Source organism: Jaculus jaculus, chromosome 18, assembly GCF_020740685.1.
Source record: "Jaculus jaculus isolate mJacJac1 chromosome 18, mJacJac1.mat.Y.cur, whole genome shotgun sequence".
NCBI lineage: Eukaryota > Metazoa > Chordata > Mammalia > Rodentia > Dipodidae > Jaculus > Jaculus jaculus.
Genome location: NC_059119.1, coordinates 33,925,815 through 33,949,150, shown reverse-complemented (window position 1 = coordinate 33,949,150; position 23,336 = coordinate 33,925,815). Strand labels below are relative to the sequence as shown.

General features: G+C 42.7%; 1 protein-coding gene across 6 annotated transcripts in view; it reads left to right on the top strand.

Annotated features, from left to right (window-relative positions):
• Positions 1 to 23,336, top strand: part of Erc1 (ELKS/RAB6-interacting/CAST family member 1) — a 346,919-nt gene that overhangs the window by 254,805 nt on the left and 68,778 nt on the right. For all 6 annotated transcript variants that reach the window (XM_045137240.1, XM_045137238.1, XM_045137236.1 and 3 more), the window contains one exon: positions 16,477 to 16,621. In XM_045137240.1, the coding sequence (XP_044993175.1) occupies positions 16,477 to 16,621 (145 nt within the window). The remainder of the gene's footprint in view (positions 1 to 16,476; positions 16,622 to 23,336) is intronic.

The window sequence follows — 23,336 nt, the reverse complement described above, 5'->3', positions numbered from 1 at the left end:
GGTTCTAACCCTGCCAGGGAAGGCAAGGTGGCATCTCCGCAGGCTTCTGTCCCTGGCTGGCTGCCTATAAAAAGCCATGTCACTCCTTTTCTCCTTCACTAGCATCTACATAAAGATGAGTGACTTTCGCAGTCAGGTTAGCATTGCCAGCAAAAACCACCAGACCAAGAGCAGCTTGTGGGTAAAAGCTTTATTGTGGCTTATAGACTTGAGGGGAAGCTCCATGATGGCATGAGTATAGGATGGACCTCACCTCTTGGCCAACATCAAGTGGACAGCAGCAACAGGAGAGTGTGCCAAACACTGGCAAGGGGAAACTGGCTACAACACCCTTAAGCCCGTACCCAAGAGGCATCAGTTCCCAAACCTCCATCATCTGGGAACCTAGCATTCAGAACACCTAAGCTCACAGGGGACACCTGAATCAAACCACCACACTGACAGGACAGAAGAAGACATACCAAGACTAAAGTTTGAAATACAGGTTTGTCCACAGTAGGTCACCTACAGGCTGGTGTTTGGAGCTTAATCAGGACAGGTGTGTTCACCATAACTGAAACCTCTGCAAAAGGAAGGAGGGAAAAAATCACAATCAGGTGAATGTCTTCAGGAAATGAGAGAAGTTCAGACTAGATATCCGTACACTCTGGACAGTTAGTTGGTTATACAGTCAATAAAGAAGGCAGCAAAATTTAAAAGTTTGTTTAATCCATCAATAACGCAAATTATGCCTACATATCCATGACTTTAACATGATTTAATCTCCAGATTTCATTCTTATTTTCATCTGATCTTTTCCCTAATGCTTTCAGGATTATGGAATTTATTGAACATGATTATGCAGCCATTCAATTTGAAATACATATTTGGAGGATGAGGGAATAGCAAATTTTGTCAATGCTCCTTAATTCATGTTCCTTTTACCACTGTGTATTTCTGTGAAACACATGCTAGGTACTCCTAGCCAGTTAGCAGTCACCATTCCTTCACTGATGGAATCACTCGTGTGTTCTCAGGGATTCAGAGATCATCAAAACAGTGTTGAGCTCCGCTTGTCTTTAATGTTTTTTTCCAGTTTCTGAAACTTTCCCAGAAGGGGAAGGAACAGAGCAGAGGTCTTGGTATTTCCTGAGGCTCACATGTCACTGCAGTGCTCTTCCAGAGACATTTGGATTCTGCTAGGCTTTGAAGGTCAGAGGGTAGCTTCGACTGATGGGGTAGTTTATAGCACCCGGCACAGAGTGAGAGGCCCTCGTGATGCCTTGAAGTTGTATTTCTGCCACTACTTACCAGTTGTGCTAGTACAGGATATTTGAGACTTGAAGTTGTTGTTGCATCACTTTGAAAGTCTTTGTGCACAAACGTGACACAGGTTTTCTTTTGGTAGTGGGGCGGTAGAAGAGCACTGAGGTCTTGTACTGTGAGCCTGCAGCAGCATCCGTACATTCAGGACTTCTCAGCTCTCCCAGGTGCCTGCTGGTCCCGAGGGGCTAACAGGAAACAGTCGCGATACGCTAGCCAGTCTGCCTTTTCTGAGCAGTCTAAGTAGGAAAGCTCTTAGCAGTCAACCTCTGGTATCATCTCAGAAATTATCTTTCTACAAAGAAGATTGTTTTGAGTAGGCAGGTACTAAAATAAAGGGATTTTTTTCATAACTTTCTTCTGATTTCATTATGAATTCCATCCCCTCTGGAAAGTTTTGAGTATGAGTTACACTATAACAACCAAGTAAGTTCAAGCATACCTCATCATCTTGTCTATCAGATGTGTTAGGAAAATGTCTCCAAGGGCTTCAGCAATAGGGTTGTACCAGTTACTTTTGTATTGCTGGGACAAAATATCTAACCAGAAGCAGTGTAGGGCAGGAAAAAAAGATTTAAATCAGGTTACAGTTCCAGAGGGATGACAGGGAAAGCCTGACAGGAGCAGAAGCCAGCAAAGACCCCCCTCTTTCCTGCATTTCTTATACTCCACAATACCAGTTAGGGTGCCAATTTGTTAATCCACGGACTTTGAAGAACAGGACACTCCTTGAGCAAGCACTCAGGCTCCTTCAAAAAGAGTCTACATTTTTCCTGTTGCCCCACTGCAGGTTAGCTGGCCCAATCTCAATGGTTATAATCTTCCAAACAATTTGCAGGTGAACAGGCAGCAGTTTAGGCCCAAAGATTTCTTTTATTTCTTTCTTTTTTTTTTTTTTTCCCTGTGCCACATCCCTCTGTATACACCAGTTCATTTCTATGCAAAGCAGCCCTGCACAACTTCTCAGGTCATGGGCAAAACAGCAAGCTTCTCATACAGACTGCTAGCCCAATCCAAGCAAAGCTCTTTCTCACCTCATATGCCAAACCTCACTTACTGCATTCAGGTCTTTCAACTCTGAATAGTCCATCAAGCTGTACTTACTGCACTGCAAGCCATCTCTTAGGCCCTATTTTTCAAATCCTTCCACATTCCTCTTGAAGAGCAGCTCCAAAAGGCCAAAGCCACACAGTCAGGTGACCAGCAGCAATCCCAATCCTTGGTACCACTTTACTGTTGCAGTCAGGTTCACATTGCTGGTAGAAATCGCTCAACCCAGAGCAACTTGTGGGAAAAAAGAGGTTTATTTTTGCTTACAGGCTTGACGGGGAAGTTCCATAATGGCAGGGAAAATGATGGCATGAGCAGAGGGTGGACATCACCCCCGGGCCAACATAAGGTGGACAACAGCAACAGGAGAGTGTGCCAAACACTGGCATGGGGAACAGGCTATAACACCCATAAGCCCGCCCCCAACAATACACTCCCTCCAGGAGGCATTAAATCCCAAATCTCCATCAGCTGGGAATCTAGCATTCAGAACACCTAAGTTTATGGGGGACACCTAAATCAAACCACCACAGTGACCCTCCTCCGTGGGGTTGCAGGTATTTCCCCATGGGGTTGTGGTTTGTGTTGTGGGAGCAGCAATTATTGGGGGGTAGTGGTAATTTTTTAAATATGTTCATTTATTTAAGAGACACACAGTGAGTATAGGTACACCAAGGGTCTCTGAGCCACTGCACACAAACTCTAGATATATGTGCCTCTTTGTGCATCTGGTTTAAGTGGGTACTGAGGAGTCAAACCTGGACTAGCAGGTGTGGAAGCAAGTGCCTTTAGCTGCTATGCCAATCTCCCTAGCTCCAATATGTTGTTTGTTTTTGTTGTTGTTTTGTTTTGTTTTTTAAGGTAGGGTCTTGCTCTAGCTGAGGCTGCCCTAGAATTCACTGTATAGTCTCAGGGTGGCCCGGAACTCACGGCAATCCTCCTGCCTCTGCCTCCCGAGTGCTGGGATTAAAGGCGTGCATCACCAAGTCTGGCTCTGTTAATGTTTTTCAATCCTACCACTTTGCTGAAAGTTTTTTTTTTTTTGTTTTTTTGTTTTTTTTTATCTGCTCTAGCAGCGTTCTGGTAGAGTCTTTACAGTCTCTTGCATATAGAATCATATTATCTGCAAATATGGATACTTTGACTTAATCCTTTTCTATTTGTAACTCTTTTATTTCCTTCTTTTGTCTTATTACCCTGAAACTTCAAGCACTATATTGAGTAGAATTGGTGAAAGTGGGCACTCTTATTCCAGATCACAATGGAAATGTCTAGCCACTTAGCACGATGTTGGCTATAGGGCTGTCACTAGTAGCTTTTCTGATGTTGCAATTTGCCCTCCGTCTCTACTTTCTCCAGCTCTTTTATTATAAAGCAGTGTTGGGTTTTGTCAAAGGCCTTTATCAATTGACATTATCATGAGATTTCCATTCTTGGGTCCATCTATGTGATTAATTACATTTATTGTTTTTCATATGTTGAACCACCCCTGTATCACAGTAATGAAGCTAACTTGATCATGATGACTGGTCTTTTTTATGTGATGTCAAATTCAGTTTCATGAATCTTACTGAGAAATTTTGCATCTGTGTTCCTAAGGAAGATTAATTACAATTTTCTCTTTGTATCTTATCTGGGTTTGGTATCACTAAATGTTCACGTCATAAAATGAGTTTGGAATTATTCCTTTCTTTTCTGTATTATGGAGTAATTTGAGGAACATTGGTTTCAATTCCTAATTTAAAAGTCTGGAGAATTCTTCAGTGAATCCAGTTGAACCTGTGCTTATAATATCCAGGTTGTTTTTTGTTATTGTTTTTTCCTGCCGAAGTCTTACATGTTATAGATCTGTTTACATTACTTACCTCCTCATGATTTTACTTTGGTAGGTTGTATTCATCTAGAACTTTATCCATATTTTAGCTTTTCCAATTTAGTGGGATATAAGGTTTTAAGTTATATATCCCTTAGATGTTTCTGAATTTATTGATATCTGTTGTACTATCCTCCTTATCATTTCTCATTTTATTAATTTGTATGTCTTTTCTTTGTTTTAGATAATTTGGCTGTTTTTGTTACTCTTGTTTAGTTCTTCCAAGAACCAATTCTTCATTTCATTGATGTGTTGATTAGTACTTTTTTCTTCTCTGTATTTCTTTTAATTTTTGCCCCTGTTTAATTATTTCTGTCTACCACTTTTGAGTTTGGTCTCTTCTTGTTTTTCCAAGGTCTTAATGTGCATTATTAAGTTATTTATTTGAAATTGTTCTTATTTTATAATGTAGCCACTTTGAGCTGTAAAATTCCCTCTTAGAACTGCTTGTATTATATACAGTGTTTTAGCATATTGTTATTTTCATTCAAATTCTACAATTTCTTTGTTTCTTCTTGACTTTTTTGATTTTCTTCCAGTGACCCACTCATCATTCAAAAGTGTGCTGTTTGATCTCCTAAATTTTGTGTTTGTGTTAATTTTACTTGATGTTGTTTGTGGTCAGATAGAATATAAGAAAGTTATTTCAATTTTAATATTGGTTGAGATTTACTCTATGCCATAACATAAAATGTATCTTAGAGAAAGTTCCATAGGCTGCTGAGAAAAATGTGTATTTTTCAGTGTTTCAGTGGATTTTCTGTTGCTATTTCCAAAGTCCGTGTGATCTATGATGTCTATAACCTCAGTATTTCTGTTCATTGTTTTGTTTGGACAGGTGAGAGTAGGGTATTGATAGCTTCCACTATTACTGTGTTCAGGTTAATCTCGGATTTTATATCTAGCATTTGTTTTATAAAATTGGGTGCTCTTGTATTGAGGACATACATGTGTTAATAGTAATGTCTTCTTGATTGATTGTTCCCTTAATCAGTCTGAAGAGTCCTTCTTTATCGTTTCTGAGTTGTTTGGGTTTGAAGTCCATTCTGTTACATAGTAGAATAATGATATGTGCTTGTTTTTTAGATATGTTTGCTTGGAATAACCTTTCCTTTTCTATCCTTTTGCAGTAAAGTAGAGTTTATTATTCATTGTGAGGTGTCTTCCTTGGACACAGCAGAAAGATGAATCCTGTTTTATTTAAGCAAATAGTTTATTTGAGAAAGAAAGAGGAAAGTAAAGAATAGGCACACCATGGCTTCTAGCCACTGCAGATGAACTCTAGGTGCATGCACCACCTTGTGCATCTGGCTTTATGTGGGTTCTGGGGAATCATACCCGGAACCTGCACTTTGCAGCGAAGTGCCTTAACAGCTGAGCCATCTCTCCAGTCCCAGATTCTGTTTTCTAATCAGACTGCTAGTCTTTGTCTTTTGATTGGGGGAATTATAACCATCAATGTGAAGAGTTATTAAAGAAAGGAGCAGATTAAACCAACAAGGTAAGTAACCAAAATATGCATACAAACCAGCAGAGAGAGACAGAGACATAGAGGAGAAACATGAAATAGGTATTAATCCAAAAATTTTCTTTGGGATGCTGTGATTTTTGTTTTTCCTCCCCTTGTCATTTGTAATAGTTTCACAGCTAGAGGAGAGAACTGGCAAACTCAGATCAGTCAGGTTAAACCTGTGTGCCCTTTCATATGAAAGTGACTTCTTTGGGTATATAGTTCTTTGTGTTAGAATGCCTTGGCCTGCATCCCCTTTTCCTCTCAACCCTTAGGAATTAGGAAGTGGATTTTGCACAGGCAAGGCTCTAAAGAGATGCCTTAGCCCGCCCACTTGACTAAATTGCGTGTGTTCCCTAGTTACCCCTAGCCCAGGATCGCAGGGAACATGAGTGGCGAGCTGTGGCTAGCAGATTCTCATTCAGGTTTCCTGGTCTGTTTGGAAGCGTCAGTCTTGGTGCTTACCCCGCACCTGACTTCACCCTGTGTTGGGAGGGTATAGGGCTCTTAACTATTTCTTCTAAAATTGGTGATGAAAGCAAAGGAAACTAGAAAGTTGTGTTGAGGCTTTCCCTGGACATCAAGAGTTCCTGGGTCACATTTACTAAAATTATAACCAGTACAACAATGCTACCTCTTTGATATCTTGCCAAGCATGTCATTTATGATAGACTTAGAATTCAGTGAGAATGCTGCAACAGTGTAGAATAGTTTTTACCTTTTTTAAAAAAATATTTTTTTATTTTATTTATTTATTTATTTGACAGGGGGAGAGAGAGAGAATGGGTGTGTCAGTGCCTCCAGCCACTGCTAACGAACTCCAGATGCATGCGCCACCTTGTGCATCTGACTAACGTGGGCCCTCAGGAATTGAACCTAGGTCCTTTGGCTTTGCAGGCAAACACCTTAACTGCTAAGCCATCCCTCCAGCCCAATTTTTACCTTTTTATAGTATGCTTTCCTGAAGCTAATAGTTGAAAAAAATCTTTATTGTCTTCATGATTTGCACTCCATAAAGTGGTAATGACTCAGTGTGATTGCATTGCTGTGTTCCATTTATCTTTGCCTTCTACTGTGTGCTGTTGATGCACAGAAATGCAGTACCCTGTTGAAGAAGCACATTACTCATGTCAGCTTCTCATGTCCCAAAAGGCAACAGATGGCAGAAATCGACAGGAAGCTGTACATAGTTAGAACAGCTTGAACTCCTTCACCTTTAAGCTCATTTTACCACTTAACATATTAGTTTTCACATTGTCAGTGGTTATATTTAAGCTGTCCATATCCCTTTGCTGCTGACTGGAGCCTGAGGGGATCAGCCACCTGCCATTCCTTAGAGTTACATGTTGTGGAGACTGTAGAAAGTGGCACTGGGATGCACAGGGATCCTCTTTTCCAGTCGCAGCAACTAGTTAAACAAGTTTTCTGTTTCATGCTATAAACTGATGGTGTGTTCCACATTTGTTACTATTGCTTGTTCAGAGTTCAGAAGAACTACCCACTCAGATTAAAGAAAATCCCTCAGAATATTCAAATGATGATCTTCCAGTTCTTGACTCCGGTAAACTCCACATGACTGGTGTTGAGGCTCAGTTACCCTAACAAATGGCAGAAACAAGGTTAAACTTTGGTAATGCATTCTCAGATTCAGCATTTCCTAGAGTCAGAAGCTCAGGCCACTTCTTCGAGTTCCTGTAAATCAAATCTGTCTTCTTATATAACTAACAATGACTAGTAAAGGAAGCTTTCTAGACCATGAGACTTATTGTTCACCCATTTCATTCTGGTTATTTGCAAAGTTCTTACGGACACCATCTTGTTAAACCACCTCCATATACTTCTGGACACAAATCACAAATTGGTTAGAGCAGAAAGTGAGGTCAAAATTAGCATATTATAAAGGGCAGCTGGCAGAGAGGAAGACTAAACAGCCCTCCCACCAGCGCTGGTTTGAAACAGAGCATGCACAGTATGTGAATGGCCCAAAGTCCATTATACTGTGTCATAACAGCTCTTGATCTTTATACAGCACTTGCCACTGAACTCTTGAAACTTTTCCAGCTCAGGCCTGCTTCCTTCTTTGAATGGGTTCCTGTTTTGTTTTGTGTATTGAGTGTGTACAGATATGCATGCTCCACGTACATGCGTATCAAGGCCAGAGGACATTGCGTGTCCCCTTCTTCCATTCTTTGGCTTTATTTTTCTGAGAGTCTCTTGGTGAACCTACGGCTGCTGTTTCTCCACCAGAGTGGCTAGCCAGCCGCCCCAGCCATCCTTCTGTCTCTGCCCCTGTCAGCCCTGGAGCCACAGCTTGCCCGGCTCCTCCTGGAGGTTTGGGGTGATTCTTGTCCTTAGGTTGACGCAGCAAGTGCTGACGTTTGCCCAGCCCCGGGCTCTCTTTCTCAACAAACTGTGTCTGTCTTCCTCTACCACAATCCATGTGTCCCTGGTCAAATTTCTACCCCGGACATCTCAGTGGATTACAATAGGAGGCTGATATTTACCTATACTGTTTGACAAGCCAGCCAGGAGGTAAGATTTATGGTTCTCATATCTTAGAAACATTCTATGCATTCCAAATGCACTTGAAAGGAGACTCATATCTATTTCTTCCTTCCCCTCTCCCTTTCACCTTCCTGGAGCACTTGGAAATGGCAGACACCCATCCCCTCCAGCTATGACAACAGCCCCGGCATCATAAAGTCCTGTCTCTTCCATCCTCCTAGGAGGCTTACCACTCCATTCAGTGGGGAGAGGAATTGGGTGCACCTGAACATTGCTTCTGCCCCCCATCATGATGGCCAGGCTCATGTCAAGGTCAACCAGGACCAGAGTGAGACCCTGGGAACCCCTCCCCACCAAGGAAGACCTTCCTGCCAGGAGGGGCCCAGGTTGTCTGTGGAAAACAGATCTAGGGAGAGAGAAGTCAGGTCATCCTTTGATCTCTAGCAAAGTGGAGACTGCAAGAAGACATTCAGGGACCCCGCCACCCTCACTGCCTGTGGTGGTGTGATTCAGGTGTCCCCATAAACTTAGGTGTTCTGAATGCTAGGTTCCCAGCTGATGGAGATTTGGGAATTGAAGCCTCCTGGAGGGAGTGTATTGTTGGGGGCGGGCTTATGGGCTTTATAGCCAGTTGCCCCTTGCCAGTGTTTGGCACACCTTCCTGTTGCTGTGGTCCACCTTCTGTTGGCCAGGGGGTGTTGTCCACCCTCTGCTCATGCCATTGTTTTCCCCTGCCATCGTGAAGCTTCCCCTCGAGCCTGTAAGCCAAAATAAATCTCTTTTTCCCAGAAGCTACTCTTGTTGGGTGATTTCTACCAGCAATGCGAACTGGACTGCAACACTGCCTAACAAAACGACCCGACTCTCTCTTATGACCATGGCCTGGGAACACAGATTTAGATTACCCCAATCCCATGTTTCTGACATGCTAACAATTTCATTAAGATTTTATAGTTACAAAACAAAAGAAAGTCATAAATCTAGGTACCTTTCAAATATATTGGCTGACCATCAGGTAGGCAGGTTACAGCAAAGGGCCAGGGAATCTCCGCCTTAGGCTGCAGATGCTTTCTAATGACATTCTTAGGCCTTGGGTTGGTGGAAGCTGGGGTCTGTTTTTACATCCCAAGAAAGATCACACCTGATCAACTGATAGTCACCAGGATGCTAGGTAAAACGGAAGCAAAAGTGGCTATTGAGGGGCTAGAGGTATCCCAAGGTAATGTAGCTGTGATTCTACAATATTCCATGTCTGCATTCAGTCCATTCAGCCTTATCTGAAGCAGATAGAGCATTTTCTAGGAATTTCAGTTAACAGTTCCTCCTCTTGGCCAAGCATCACAATATGCATGCAGAGGCCAAATGTTACTTAGTGGCCCACCTTGCTAGGAAGGCTCATTCCTAGGATCTGGTGTGGATGAGACAGGAAGGTAGGAGCTGGTAGTACAGCCATTTAGAAAAAAGTAGAAAGAACTTTCTGGCAGGCATGGTGGTGCACACCTTTAATCCCAGCCATCAAGCACATCACTGTGAGTTCAAGGCCAGCCTGAGATGCATAGTGAATTCCAGATCAGTCTGAGTTAGAGTGAGCCCTGCCTTGAAAAACCAAAAAGAAGGAGGGGTCTGGAGAGATGGCTTAGCGGTTAAGCGCTTGCCTGTGAAGCCTGAGGACCCCGGTTTGAGGCTCAATTCCCCAGGATCCACATTAGCCAGATACACAAGGGGGCACACGCGTCTGGAGTTCGTTTGCTGTGGCTGGAGGCCCTAGCACGCCCAGTCCCTCTCTCTTGTCTCTTTCTCTCTGTGTGTCTGTCACTCTTGAACAAATAAATAAAAAATAAACAAAAATTTTTAAAGGGGAAAAGAACAGAGAAGAAAGGAAAAAGAAAGAAGCTCCTGGTAAATTTAAACAGTAACTTAACTGGATAGATTTAAACAGTAACTGCACTTGTACTCTTCTGATTGGCTTGGGATTTTGGTGGGCAAATTTGGGGGCAGGAGTTAGGGGAACTCCAGGCAGATGAGGTAATCTCCATTGTGACTGGCTAAGCAAGTAGTGGTAACATTTCGATTTGCTGGGGCAGAAAGGCAGAAGGGACAGGCCTCAGGCATGTCCTGGGCATGTCTAGGGGTGACTCAGGCCCTTGGGAGGATATCTTTCCTGACTATATGTCAGGGCAATTGCCTTCAGCTTAAGCAGGAACCTGAAATTTAGCCCTAGCCAGGGCAGCGCCCTACTGAATCCCTTCATGGCATCAGTTCAGTTTCTGGGACTTTCAATAACTAAATGTTATTTTTTAGAGCCAGAAAGGAAAATTGAGACTGTAGTAGAAGTCACCATTAGTAGAATAAATATTGTTTACTTAAATTTTTAATTTCAGTTAACTATTACTATAGAACACCTTAAATATTGAAATAAGAAATATCAGCTCTTAAGTTATAAAACACCATTTATATTATTATTATCAGAGATTGACGTCTTTTGTATAATTTGGATATGAAGAGCTAATCCAAATCTTTAGGTAGCTCAAGGAGTAAATGAAGATAAAATTACATTAAAGTTGTCAGAAGTTTGAATAGTCCTAGTCTTTATTGTTTTTCTCTTAATATTTGTAAACATAGTAATCTAATTGGTTGGACCAAATAGTATGTATTTGGACTATATATAGAAAAATGTCCTTATTTTTGTTTTAAGAATTTGGATTTAAAAACAGAGGTACTGGGGTTAAAATCTTTGTCAATTTAAAGCTAGAAGATCTGTTTAGCATCCAGATTACACTGAAGAATGAGGGAAAACTCGAATCCCTTTAATTATGACATGTTGGCTCAAGTAAGGTAGCAGTATGAATAAGCAAGCAGTTGTAACAAAAACATGATTAATGGGCTGGAGGGATGGCTTAGTGGTTAAGGTGTTTGCCTGCAAAGCCAAAGGACCCAGGTTCAATTCCCCAAGACCCACGTTAGCCATATGCACAAGGGGGTTCACGTGTCTGGAGTTCGTTTTCAGTGGCTGGAGGCCCTGGCATGCCCATATTCATATCCCCCACCTTCTCTGTTTCCCCCCCTCTCTCTCTCCCCCTCCCTCCCTCCCTCCCTCCCTCCCTCTCTCTCTCTCTCTCTCTCTCTCTCTCTCTCTCTCTCTGTCAAATAAATAAATAAAAATAAAGAATATAGCCGGGCATGGTGGTATGTGCCTTTAATCCCAGCACTTGGGAGGCAGAGGTAAGAGGATCGCTGAGAGTTCGAGGCCACCCTGAGACTACATAGTTAGTTCCAGGACAGCCTGGACCAGAGTGAGACCCTACCTCAAAAAACCAAAAAAATAAATAAAAAATAAAAAAGACAGGAAAGTAAGATGAAGATTCATGGAGAAGAAGGGTATTAGGGGAAGGCAATAAAAAAGGGGGAGTTGAGGGGAATAAAATCAAAATATATTATATACATGTATGAAAATGGTAAGAATGAAATAAATAACCAAATAATAAAAAGATGATATCATAAATATTTTTTAAAACATGATTAATGAAAGAACATGTTATTATCCTCATTTGTAGCACTTTCTTTATACCAAGGAAACATTTAAATATCTTAGACAATTTTTAAAATGTTTAAATGTAAAAGGACTTGAAAAACATAGAAATAAGAAAGATATTTAGTTACTTGGAATACTTAATTATTAATGCATTTGAAGCTCAGTGTCACTTAGTATTGCTGAAGTCAATATGGGGATGTGTGCTCAGACATTTGAAGAGGGAAATAGGAATCTGAGAGCCCATCCCTTGAAATTCTGTAGCACAGGAGTTGGTTAGAAGGATTTGACGAGTCCTTCAGAAGTCTTTGATGTCATGTTTTCTTCTTTATCTCCCAGTAAACTCACTGCGGAAAGACTGTAAGCAATACTGACTTTTAGTTATTTTGCAATCACTTTAAAACTTTAATAGAGATGGCATATATGTTTAAAATAATGTTTATAGGGCACTCAGTGTTTATTTTATAAGAAAATAATGGATATTTCCTAAAAGTTACACTCTCCAGGAATGATTATCTTTTTTTAAATTTATTTTTATTTGGGAGACAGAGGAAGAGAGAGGGAGAATGGGTGTGCCAGGGCCTTCAGCTACTGTAAATGAACTCTAGGCACATGTGCCACCTTGTGCATCTGGCTTATGTGGGTTCTGAGGAATCAAACCTGGGTCCTTTGGCTTTGCAGGCAAACACCTCTAAGCCATCTCTCCAGCCTAGGAATGGTTTTCTAGATTAAGTTTGCACCCTTTCTAGATGGCAGAAACTGTATTTCTGGAAATACAGAAGCCCAGTCTGTCTGCTAGAAACTGTAAAATCTGGTCTTTGTCACATAGTAACCTGTAAATCTAGTCCTTGGCATGTAGTAGTCTGGGCTACTCTTCATAAACATCTATACCCTGAAGCCAGGCGTGGTGGCACACATCTTTTAATCCCAACACTTGGGAGGCAGAATTAGGAGGATCGCTATGAATTCAAGGCCACCCTGAGACTGCAGAGTGAATTCCAGGTCAGCCTGGTCTACAGTGAGCCCCTACCACGAGAAAAAATCCACACCCTGAGCCTTGAGATAGGCTTCTCAAATCCCTCCTTCCCTCCCTCCCTCCCTCCCTCCCTATTACCTTCTAGGCTTATGCCCCCTTCTCTTCCTGCTCCTAAAGTTTTAAGCTCCAATAAAATCTTTCTGAACCTTATCCTCTGGTCTGTGGATTTCATTTTTGGAATTCATAAGACAAGGATCCCAGAACACCCCAAATTATCAGTGCGTTGGCATACAAGGAACCCCAAATTCCTGTATCACTGGGTGAACTTAATTCAGGAGCCTGAGGTATGGGAAAAATCAAAGGCCACTAAAGCCACAGCGAAAGTCAGTGGCTCTCAAGCCCATGCCATATAAGGAAAAGGAATTAAGGAACGTAGACAAGGGAGTGAGCAAGCAAAAGTAAATTTCAGAAAGATGTAGGTAGGACTTCCAAGCAGTCCTGAGAGAGATTGTCCTTTGTGCTTCCACTGTGAAGGAATGGAAGGGCTATTATGGGTCCTAACTCTGGAGCTGCCTTAAGATTATCGCTCCAGGAGGGCAACATGCCTGGTGGGGCAGATAGGCTCGGGGGGGGGGGAGGGGGGGACGGGGGACGGGACTCTGAGCCAAGATCAAGCATAAAATCTCATCTGGTTTTGGGGCAAGGACGTCCCTTACCTCTGTTGGATTGGGAGGGTATGAGGAGAAGTCTGTGGGGAGTATAATCTGACAGTCAGCTGGGTGGGGAGAAGAACGGGTGAAAACATCTCTTTTTAGATCTATCTCCCAAATGTATAATTCAAGATCACACAGACAAACCTCCAGAAGAGAGCAAACATCTTTGTGCCTCAACTGGGTCTAGGCAGTAGGTGTTCCAGACACCTGCCCGAGTGGTGAGGGGTGCCGCACCTGGCCTAGCACGGAGTTTTCACAAAGAAGGGGGATCTCCTGGCAGCCTGACTCAGCAGAGAATGGGTGGGTGTTGAGTGTAGGCAAAGCTGCAGCTGAGGCATGAGGGAGGGAGAGGGGGAGGTGCCCAAGATGGAGTGCCTCTGCTCCTGAGCCAGGCACCACAGGGTCAGGCTGCTCTGTTGAGGACCAACGGACACTTTCTTAGGCCCAAGATTTTATTTTATTGCCAGGAGATACTGGCGGGACCCAAAGCAGAGAGGAAAGAAACTTTGGAAGAAAGGAGACTTGAAGAGCCTCTGTGAGGGGAGGGAAAGTGCACTGTGACAGAGGAGCCTGGCATGGGTATGCAGAGGACTTGAGGCAGGGCTGAGTCCCTGTGGCTCAAGCCATTTGAACTTTAAACTCCTTTAGAAACCTGGGACTTGGGATATTATCTCCCAGGCCTCAGATAAGGATTCTGTGGTTCTGGGTATAGCTCTGGGGGCATGCAGGGAGGAGAACAAGCTTTCTTGAAATCTAATATCCACAGCTCCCAACTTCATGATATTAATGTAATAGAACTCATCACCATACCCAGCATATCCCAGGAATGGATGGCTGTGTTTCTGAACCCACTGCCTTAAAGTTCCGTATATGGAAATGTTTTCAGCGTCATTTATGTCTCAGTTTTCCTAAAAGCTACACAGTTCTTCTCAAAGGAATATGTTAAACAGATAAAGCTTGTAGTCAGGGGTTATCTCTGCTAAAGAGCAGCCACTTTACTTTGATTACTTTTCAAGTTTTATCTAGGCACTCCTTTTATTTTTATTTTTTAACCAACAAGTGAAATACTAATCATTATTGTCAGGCTGGAGTGTAACTCAGTGACAGGTCTCTTGCCCTGGGTGTGATGCCACAGGAATGCAAAGTAAAAGCATGTAGTTTTTTGAAAGGGTAGGTATATTATTAAAAAAAAAACAACTTTGGGTGAGCTGGTGAGATAGATGGGTTGGTGGGTAAAGTACTTGCCACATGCCAGGACCTGGCTTCAGATCTCTAGCACCCACTAAAATGCCTGGCATGGTGTTGTACACCTTTGACACTGTTACAGGAAATACTACACAAAACAGACACTAGAGGCCAAGGAGAGAATCGAAGATTTGTGCTTACATAGACTTGGAAGTAATTTCCAAACCCTGAGCTGCAAGCCACAGGCACACAGGACCTTTATGGACAGTTTAGCATCAATCCTGGCCACCTCTGTCACTGATGGTTTAAATTTTCTCTCTATGTGACTGAGGACAGGGACAAGAATTTTCATCAGAAAGCATGTTTACAGAAGCAGCAAGTCAGGTGGGGGGGGGGGATGACTTGTGTCAACATCTGATTTCAAGATAAGGTTTTACAAGCACTCTACTATGAGATAAAGCACTAGGGTCTCATTACTCATTTGGTCTAGACTTCCTATAGCACTGGGGAGGCAGAGACCAGTGGATCCCTGTGGCTCACTGACTAGCTAGTCTAGCCAAATACATGAGCTCTAGGTTGAGAGACACACCTTGTCTTTAAAAATAATAATATGATAGAGAATGGAATTTCAAAGGGGAAAGTTGGGGGGGGGAGGGAATTACCATGGGATATTTTTTCTATAATCATGGAAACTGCTAATAAAAAAATTTTTTTAAAGATTTAAAAAATAAGGTGGAGAGCACCCGAGTCAGGCACTCAGTGTCTACTTCTTGGCCTCCACACATGTACCAGCTGTGTACGTGCACCCATACTCCTGTGAACATGCATACATACATACACAAGCCAAGAAGAAAGCATTCTGTGGTAGAGCTACCCTCAGGTTTTTTTTTTAAATATTTTTATTTACTAGAAAGAGAGAGAGAGCGAGAGAAAGCACTCCTGGGCCTCCAACCACTGCAAACAAACTCCAGGCACATGTGCCACCCATGCATCTGGTTTACATGGGTCCTGGGAAACCAAACCTGGGTCCTTTGGCTTTGCATGCAAACACCTTAACCACTAAAGTATCTCTCCATCCCTACCCTCAATTTATTTTTTGTTTTATTTTGGTTTCTTTTGAGGTAGGATCACGCTGTAGCCCTAGCTGATGTGGAATTCATTAGTCTTAGGACAGCTTCAAACTCATGGTGATTCTCCTGCCTCTGCCTCCCGAGTGCTAGGATTAAAGGCATGCATCCCCACGCCCAGCTACCCTCTGTTTTTTGTTTGTTTTTCAAGGTAGGGTCTCACTCTAGCCCAGACTGACTTGGAATTCACTATGGAGTCTTAGGGTGGCCTCGAACTCATGGCAATCTTCCTACCTCTGCCTCCCAAGTGCTGGGATTATGCCCGGCTTTACCCTCCGTTTTTGAATGTACATACGCTTCAGCGTCATTTACTATAGAATGTTGCATAGCTCATGTCTCAAATTTACCCACCCTGCATGATTGATCCAACAGGTCCCCATTGCCCTTTCCCCTCAGTCCCATTGTTCTACTGTGATTCCACACATTTCACTGTTTTTTAGACATCTCATGTAAGTGAAACCATATAGTGTTTGTCCTTCTAGTAGTGGCTTATATAAGTATTCTTTATTAAGATAGCAGTATACCATGATAAACATATCTAGAGTCCGAAAAACCAGACTGTTGTACCATTTCCTCCAAATGTGAACTTGCACAAACTATATAACCTCTCCAACATGTTTCCTCATTCACAAAGCAGAAATAATAGTAACTTCAATGGACTGTTGCAGGTTTATAAACCAGCGTTAATATTTTCTTCCCTTTGCAGGCAAGAAGCTCTCCTGGCTGCCATTAGTGAGAAAGACGCCAATATAGCTCTGTTGGAGCTTTCCTCCTCTAAGAAAAAGACCCAGGAGGAGGTGGCTGCGCTGAAGCGCGAGAAGGACCGCCTGGTACAGCAGCTAAAGCAGCAGGTATGCCTGATGCGGGCAGCCAGGAGCTGGAGGGCAGGGTGGAGTGGGCAGCCAGGAGCTGTGGGGCAGAGCGGAGCCGGGCAGGGATGAGGCCCAGCTCCCTTGACCTTCATGTGCATCCCTTAGGAGCTCCTGTTCTGTAGTAGCGATCTGATAATAATATGCTATTAATTTTTATAATTTTAGATCTTTCTTTATAATCCTGTGGTTATGCCTGTAAAATGCATAGTATTGGGGCTGGATAGATGGCTAAGTCAATAAAATGCTTTCTTTGCAAGTGTGAAGATATGTATCCCCAGAACTCACATAAAAGTACTAGACATATCAGCATCCAGCTTTATGTGGTGCAGGGATGATCCAACTCAGATGTGCAGGCTTTGAACGCAAGTGTCTTTAACCACTGAGAAATCTCCCCAGCCCTGGTTCCATATGTGTTTTAAGTCTTAAAAAGTCTGCAGTGTCACAGAGCAGATTGGGCACCAAAGGAAATCCTGTTTCTTCTTCTGTTCCCCTCTTTAGCTCCCTGGAGGGTCTGCTCTGGGCAGAGACAAACTCCATTCTCCCCCACTCCTTTTCTTTCTTTCTCCTCTGGTTTTAAGGTCCCCTGATGCTGTCTCTCTGGCCAACATTGACTCACTTGGAGCAGCAATCAAAAGATTCAGACCCAGCTGCTTCTGTAATGTTCTGTGACCGGAGGGCACTTTGGCATCCTTGCGATGCCAGAGGGCAAGCAGCATACCTAGACTACACTGTGCCTGCTGTCTTCTTGTCTTCTCCATTTCTCTTTCTCCTCAAGGCACCCCAAAGTATACGAGCAAGTCTCCCTGTCTTGTACTCCTGTCTAGTCTCTGAGAGCTGCCCGAGAGCCCAGAGGCACAGAGGCCCCTTTCATGAATGCACATACACCTCAGAGCCCATCCTTCCTCTGCCCTTAATTGGGCAAAAACATGCTGAGGAGCTGGCCTAGGGACAGTAGTGCTGCTCTGCCACTTCTTGCTAAGCTGTCTGTGTCATGTGAGCTGCACAGTTCATTTCTGTTACCAGATTTGGGCTTGTTCATCAATTCTGTGGCAACTGAAAGGCCACTTACCATGCTATTAAAACTAATTTTAAAATGATATCTGAAATTGGAAAAATAACTTTTCAACACAAACAGTAATGTTTTACCTTCTAAAGCTGCAAAGACTTATCAAGTTAAAAGTAAATAAAGGGGCTGGACAGATGGCTTAGTGTTTAAGGCATTTGCCTGCAAAGCCAAAGGACCCAGGTTCGATTCCCCAGGACCCACGTTAGCCAGATATACAGGGGTACACATATCTGGAGTTCATTTGCAGTAGCTGGAAGCCGTGGTGTCCCCATTCTCTCTCTTTCTCTTTCCCTCTTTCTCTGTCAAACAAATAAATAAATTAAAATTAATTTTAAGAAGTGAGTAAAGGAGAATTTTATAGCAAGTGTGAAAGAAGTTGGAGGACCAGAGACACTGCTTCTGGAAAGTGGAGTGCTATGCTTGTCTGTTCACCTCATGCTGACATTTAAATTCCTTTTAAAAAAATGTTTATTGTGGTGGGAGGAAGAGGCAGAAGAGAGAATGGGCATGCCAGGGCCTCTAGCCACTGCAAACAAACTCCAGACATAAGTGCCACCTATGTATCTGTCTTACATGGGTACTGGGGAATCAAACCTGGTTCCTTAGGCTTAGCAGACTAGCACCCCTTAACCACTAAGCCATCTCTCCAGTCTGACATTTAAATTCTTTTTTCTTTTTTCATTTTTAGGTAGGGTTTCACTCTAGCCCAGGCTAAGCTGGAATTCATGAGCCACTATTTCCCACTCTGACATTTAAACTCTTAATGAGTCCAACCCCAGAGAACATTGTACATGACTTGTTTTGCTTACAGATCTGTACATTTTTAGTATTGGGTACCTGTGGCATGATGATCTAACACTCCTTAAAGAACACTTTTTTTTTTTAATTTTGTAGAGAGAGAAAGAAAGAGGCAGTTGAGAAAGAAAAGAGAGAGAATAGGCATACCAGATCCTCCAGATAGTGCAAACAAACTCCAGACACATGCACCGCCTTGTGCATTTGCTTACATGAATACTGGGGAATTGAACCTGGGTCCTTAGGCTTTCCAGGCAAGTGCTTTAACTGCTGAGCCATCTCTCCAGCCCGAGAACACAGTTCTGTCAGACACTGCCAGAGATTCCCTTTCAAGGCGCTCTTGGCAGTGCTTGCTTGACACTGTATTTACTATATACATGAGTGTCAGTCTTTCCTATATGACATTATCTCTGGAATAGTGCCCATCATTTTGTTATTATATAAAATGAAAACATGTTTTAATTACAATATACATTTTTCACAGTTTGACAGAAGATTATGATTCAATCCCTAATTGATGACTTCAACAGTCCTTATTGACTTAGACCAGAAATGAACCTCCTTAAAATTATTCTCTGGCTCTTTTAGTTCTGGGATCTTGTTTATTGTGTCCTCAGGCACGTACCGCTTCCTGTAAGCCCCAGCAAACGTTGCTTCTCTGTAGGCCGCTTTTCCTGGTGCTGTGCAGAGTTCCCTAGAAGGAGCGGCAGCCGAGCAGGTGCATGTGCTCTCCTCAGTCCCACAGTGGCCTTCTCTCCGCTCTGACACGAATCCTTAGAGGTGGATTTTGTAGCCATAAAATCACATGGGTTTCTTCCTTTCTTTTCTTAATTTGGTTTGTTTGGGTGCTTGGGATTGAACCCAGGACCTCATGCATGCTGGACATGCACTCTGTCACCTTTACACACTTGCCCTCAGTACTTTCTGTCACTGCTAACAACACCGTAATACACTTTTTCTCACATACGCACTTGTCCTCCCTTTAGCATAAGTCGAAACCATGAGAACTGCTGATACAGAAGAGAGAATACAGAAAGGAAAACAAACTGTCCGCGACTCTTCACTTGCAGCACTACAGTTTATTTTATTTTGAAGTCAAGACATTTTTGGTGGTGTGGTAGGTTGTCCAAGCGTAAGAATTCCCCTTCCGTTCCTGTTGCTGTCTTTATGTGAACCTGACATTAGAGAGGCCCAGAGTGTCAGGAGACCTGAATGCTAGCTCCCATTTCTGCCGGTAACTAAGGGTAGCCTTGTGCAGTAATAGTGCCATCAACCAATATGCAGCACTTCATAATTTACAAAGTGCTGTTCAGATGTTTGATGCACCGTCCCTTAGGGCCAGGCAGATAGCATAAATACAAGAGAGAGAAATGATAAAATAGAAGCCACAGTGTTGTGCCTAAAGAGGTAGTCACTTTTAATTCCATCTTGTTACCATGCAAAGTGTGAGCCCTCTGTCATCAAAGCCTTCATTACTTCTCTAGAGACTATAGATTTTTTTAATATTTACTTTTATTTATTTGACAGAGAGAGAGAGAATGGGCACACCAGGGCCTCCAGCTACTGCAAACGAACTCCAGACACATGTGCCCCCTTGTGTACCTGGCTAATGTGTTTCCTGGGGAATGGAACCTGGGTCCTTAGGCTTTGCAGGCAAACGCCTTAACCACAAAGCCACCCCTCCAGCCTGAGACCACATATTTTTATGTAAATCGCTTGCTTTTTCTTTGTTGGTGATGGTTTTTGCCACAAGCTATTAAATGTGTCTATATGGGCTTTAGCTTTGTCATCTGTGATGATAGACAGATGAATTAGATGGACGAACAGACAGACAGATGATCAAGTGAACTTGGAGGTGTAAAATACCCATTTTCAGACTGCAGAGATGGCTCAGCACTGAAAGGCACTTGCTTGCAAAGCCTGCCAGCCTGGGCTCAGCTCCCCAATACCCATATGGAGCCAGATAGCCAAGGTAGCCCAGGCATCTGGAGTTAGGGGCGGGAGGCCCTGGAAGACCCATGCTTTCTCTGTCTCTCTGTCCCTCTACCACTCATAAATAAATAAAAATACTTTTAAAACTGTTTTCATAAATCAACACTTTATATTTGTAATATGTACCAATTGCTGACATTAGGAATACTTTAAAAGAAGTAGTCATAAAACATGCAAAAAGGGGCCGGGAAGATTGTTCTATGGGCAAAGTGTTTGCTTTACAAGAGTGCCAATCTGAGTGTGAACCCTAGAACCCACATGTACAAGAAAAGCCATGGGCTCAAGAGATGGCTCAGAGGTTAAAGGTTCTGGCTTGCAAAGCCTGCTGGCCTGAGTTTGATTCCCCAGTGCCCATGTAAAGCCAGATGCACAAAGTGTCACACACATCTGGACTTTGTTAGCATGGCAGGAGGCCCTAGTGTGCCCACCTCTCCCTTCCCCCCCAAAAAAAAAAAATAAATAAATATATATATATATATATATACATATATATATATATATATATAAAATAATTTTTAAAAAATTAAAGCCAGACAGGACTGGAGAGATGGCTCAACAGTTAAAGGTACTTGTTTGCAAACTCTGATGGCCTGGGTTTAATTCCTTGGTGCCCACATAAAGCCAGATGCACAAAGTGACACATGCATCTAGAGTTTGTTTGCAGTTGCTAGAGGCCCTGGCATGCCCTTTCTTTTTCTCTTTCTCTGTTTGAAAATAAATCATAATATCTTTTAAAAGCCAGACACAGTAGCAAGTATCTGTAATCCCAGCCCTCCTGTGGTGAGATGAGTGGAGACTGGAGAATACCTTCAGCTCATGGGCCAGTCAGCCTGATGTGTGCAGTAATGGGCAAGTCACTGTGCCCCAAAACAAGGTGAGGCTCAGCGCTCAGGCTGTCCTCTGACCTCCAGCTACACGTTGTAGAAGGCACACACAAGTATATGCATCCACATCACACACCTCCACAGAGTTTTTAATGATTTTCCACCATTTTTAAAATATTTTTATTTATTTGTTTGTTTGTTTATTTGACAGAGAAAGAAGGAAAGAGAGGGAAAGAGAATGGGCACACCAGGGCCTCCAGCCACTGCAAATAAACGTGTGCGTGCGCCCCCTTGTGCGTCTGGCTAACGTGGGTCCTGGGGAATCGAGCCCTAATCCTTTCTTTGCAGGCAAATGCCTTAACCGCTAAGCCATCCCTCCAGCCTAGAATTTTTTTTAATTAAAAAAAACTGGCCGGGCATGGTGGCATATGCCTTTAATTTCAGCACTTGGGAGGCAGAGGTAGGAGGGTCACTGTGAATTTGAGGCTGGCCTGAGACTACATAGTGAATTCCAGATCAGCTTGGGCTAGAGACCCTACCTTAAAAATAAGTAACTAAATAACTGAACGTGATAGTACATACCTGTAATCCTAGAACGTGGGAGGTAGAACCATGAGAATCAGGAGTTCAAGGTCGTCCTAGGCTAAGTCCTCAAGGGCAACTACGTAAGAACCTTATCTCAGAAAAATAATTATGATAAAAGACATATAAGGATTTTTAAATTTACTTTTGTTTTTAAGCATGTGTAGGTGTTATAGTATGCGTGCATATGTATATGTGCTCATATGTGTAGGTGGACGGGTATGCATGCACGTGTGTGTGCATGTGCACACCTTATTTTTGAGACAGGGTCTCTCACTAAACATAGTGCTCACCATTCAGCTAGACTATCTAGCCAGCTAGCCCCAGGGATCCTCCTGTCTGCCTCCCCTGTGCTGGGCTTACAGGCTCATCCTGCTACAACCCAATTTTTATGTTAGTGCTGAGGATCCAGGTTCAAGTCCTGTTGCTTGCACAGCAAACAGTCTACCCACTGAACTGCTTCCCCAGCCCTAAGTCTGCCTTTGGAGATGCGATTATGAAAGCATTATTACCTTCATTTAAAAGTATTGCATTTTGAAGTTAGAATAAAGGGATAACTCACTATCTTGAAACCTTTTTCTAAATTCAACAAAGAAATTGTTCACATATTGATAAATTTGCTTGGTTGTAGAAAACTGAAGTCCAGAGGTTGGACAATACAGGAAAGTCTGGATTCATCCCAGTCTCTTTCTTTCGTCCGTTTCTTTCCTTTTTTTTTTTTTTTTTTTCTTTCAGGGAGGGAGTGAAGGAAGCCATTAATTCCAGATGTAGGAAAACTCTGCATAGGACTTGATAAGACTCTTCCTATCTAGCATCAAGTCTAACTTGTCCCCTCTTACTGTCAGTCTGCTTCCTTTTACAATGCAACAGGGAATTAATATAGAAATCTTCTGCATTCCTGGTTCCCTTTGAATTTGTCTCGATGCAAATAAATTACTGTAGTTTCCTGTCCGTATGCTGGTGCCCTCCCATTCCTGCTTCTTGTGTCTGTCACATGGCATGTTTTACAGCTGGCCCTTCCTGTCTGAGCATCTCAGTAAGCTTGGGGGAAACATGACCTAATTCTCTGGAGTGCAAGTCCTACAACTACCACTTCCCTTGCTGGGAATCACACCAATATTTCCTACAGAACTTATTCCTGCTCTCTTTTGGTCTCTTGACTTACGAAAAGTGAATAAATATCTTCATGTTGAAATGTACAGTTAGAAAAGTGCACACACACATGAGCAGATTTTCTCAGTGACGCTCATGAGCACACACAGGCAGGAGCAGCCTGTCACCACCACCCTGGAAGTGAGCTCCTCCCTCTTCAGGCACTGTCACTCAAGGCTGGATTATTTTCATATATGTGTACGTATATAATTTTTATTTTTTGAGGTGGGGTCTTGCTCTACCCAGGCTGACCTGGAATTCACTATGTAATCTCAGGATGGCC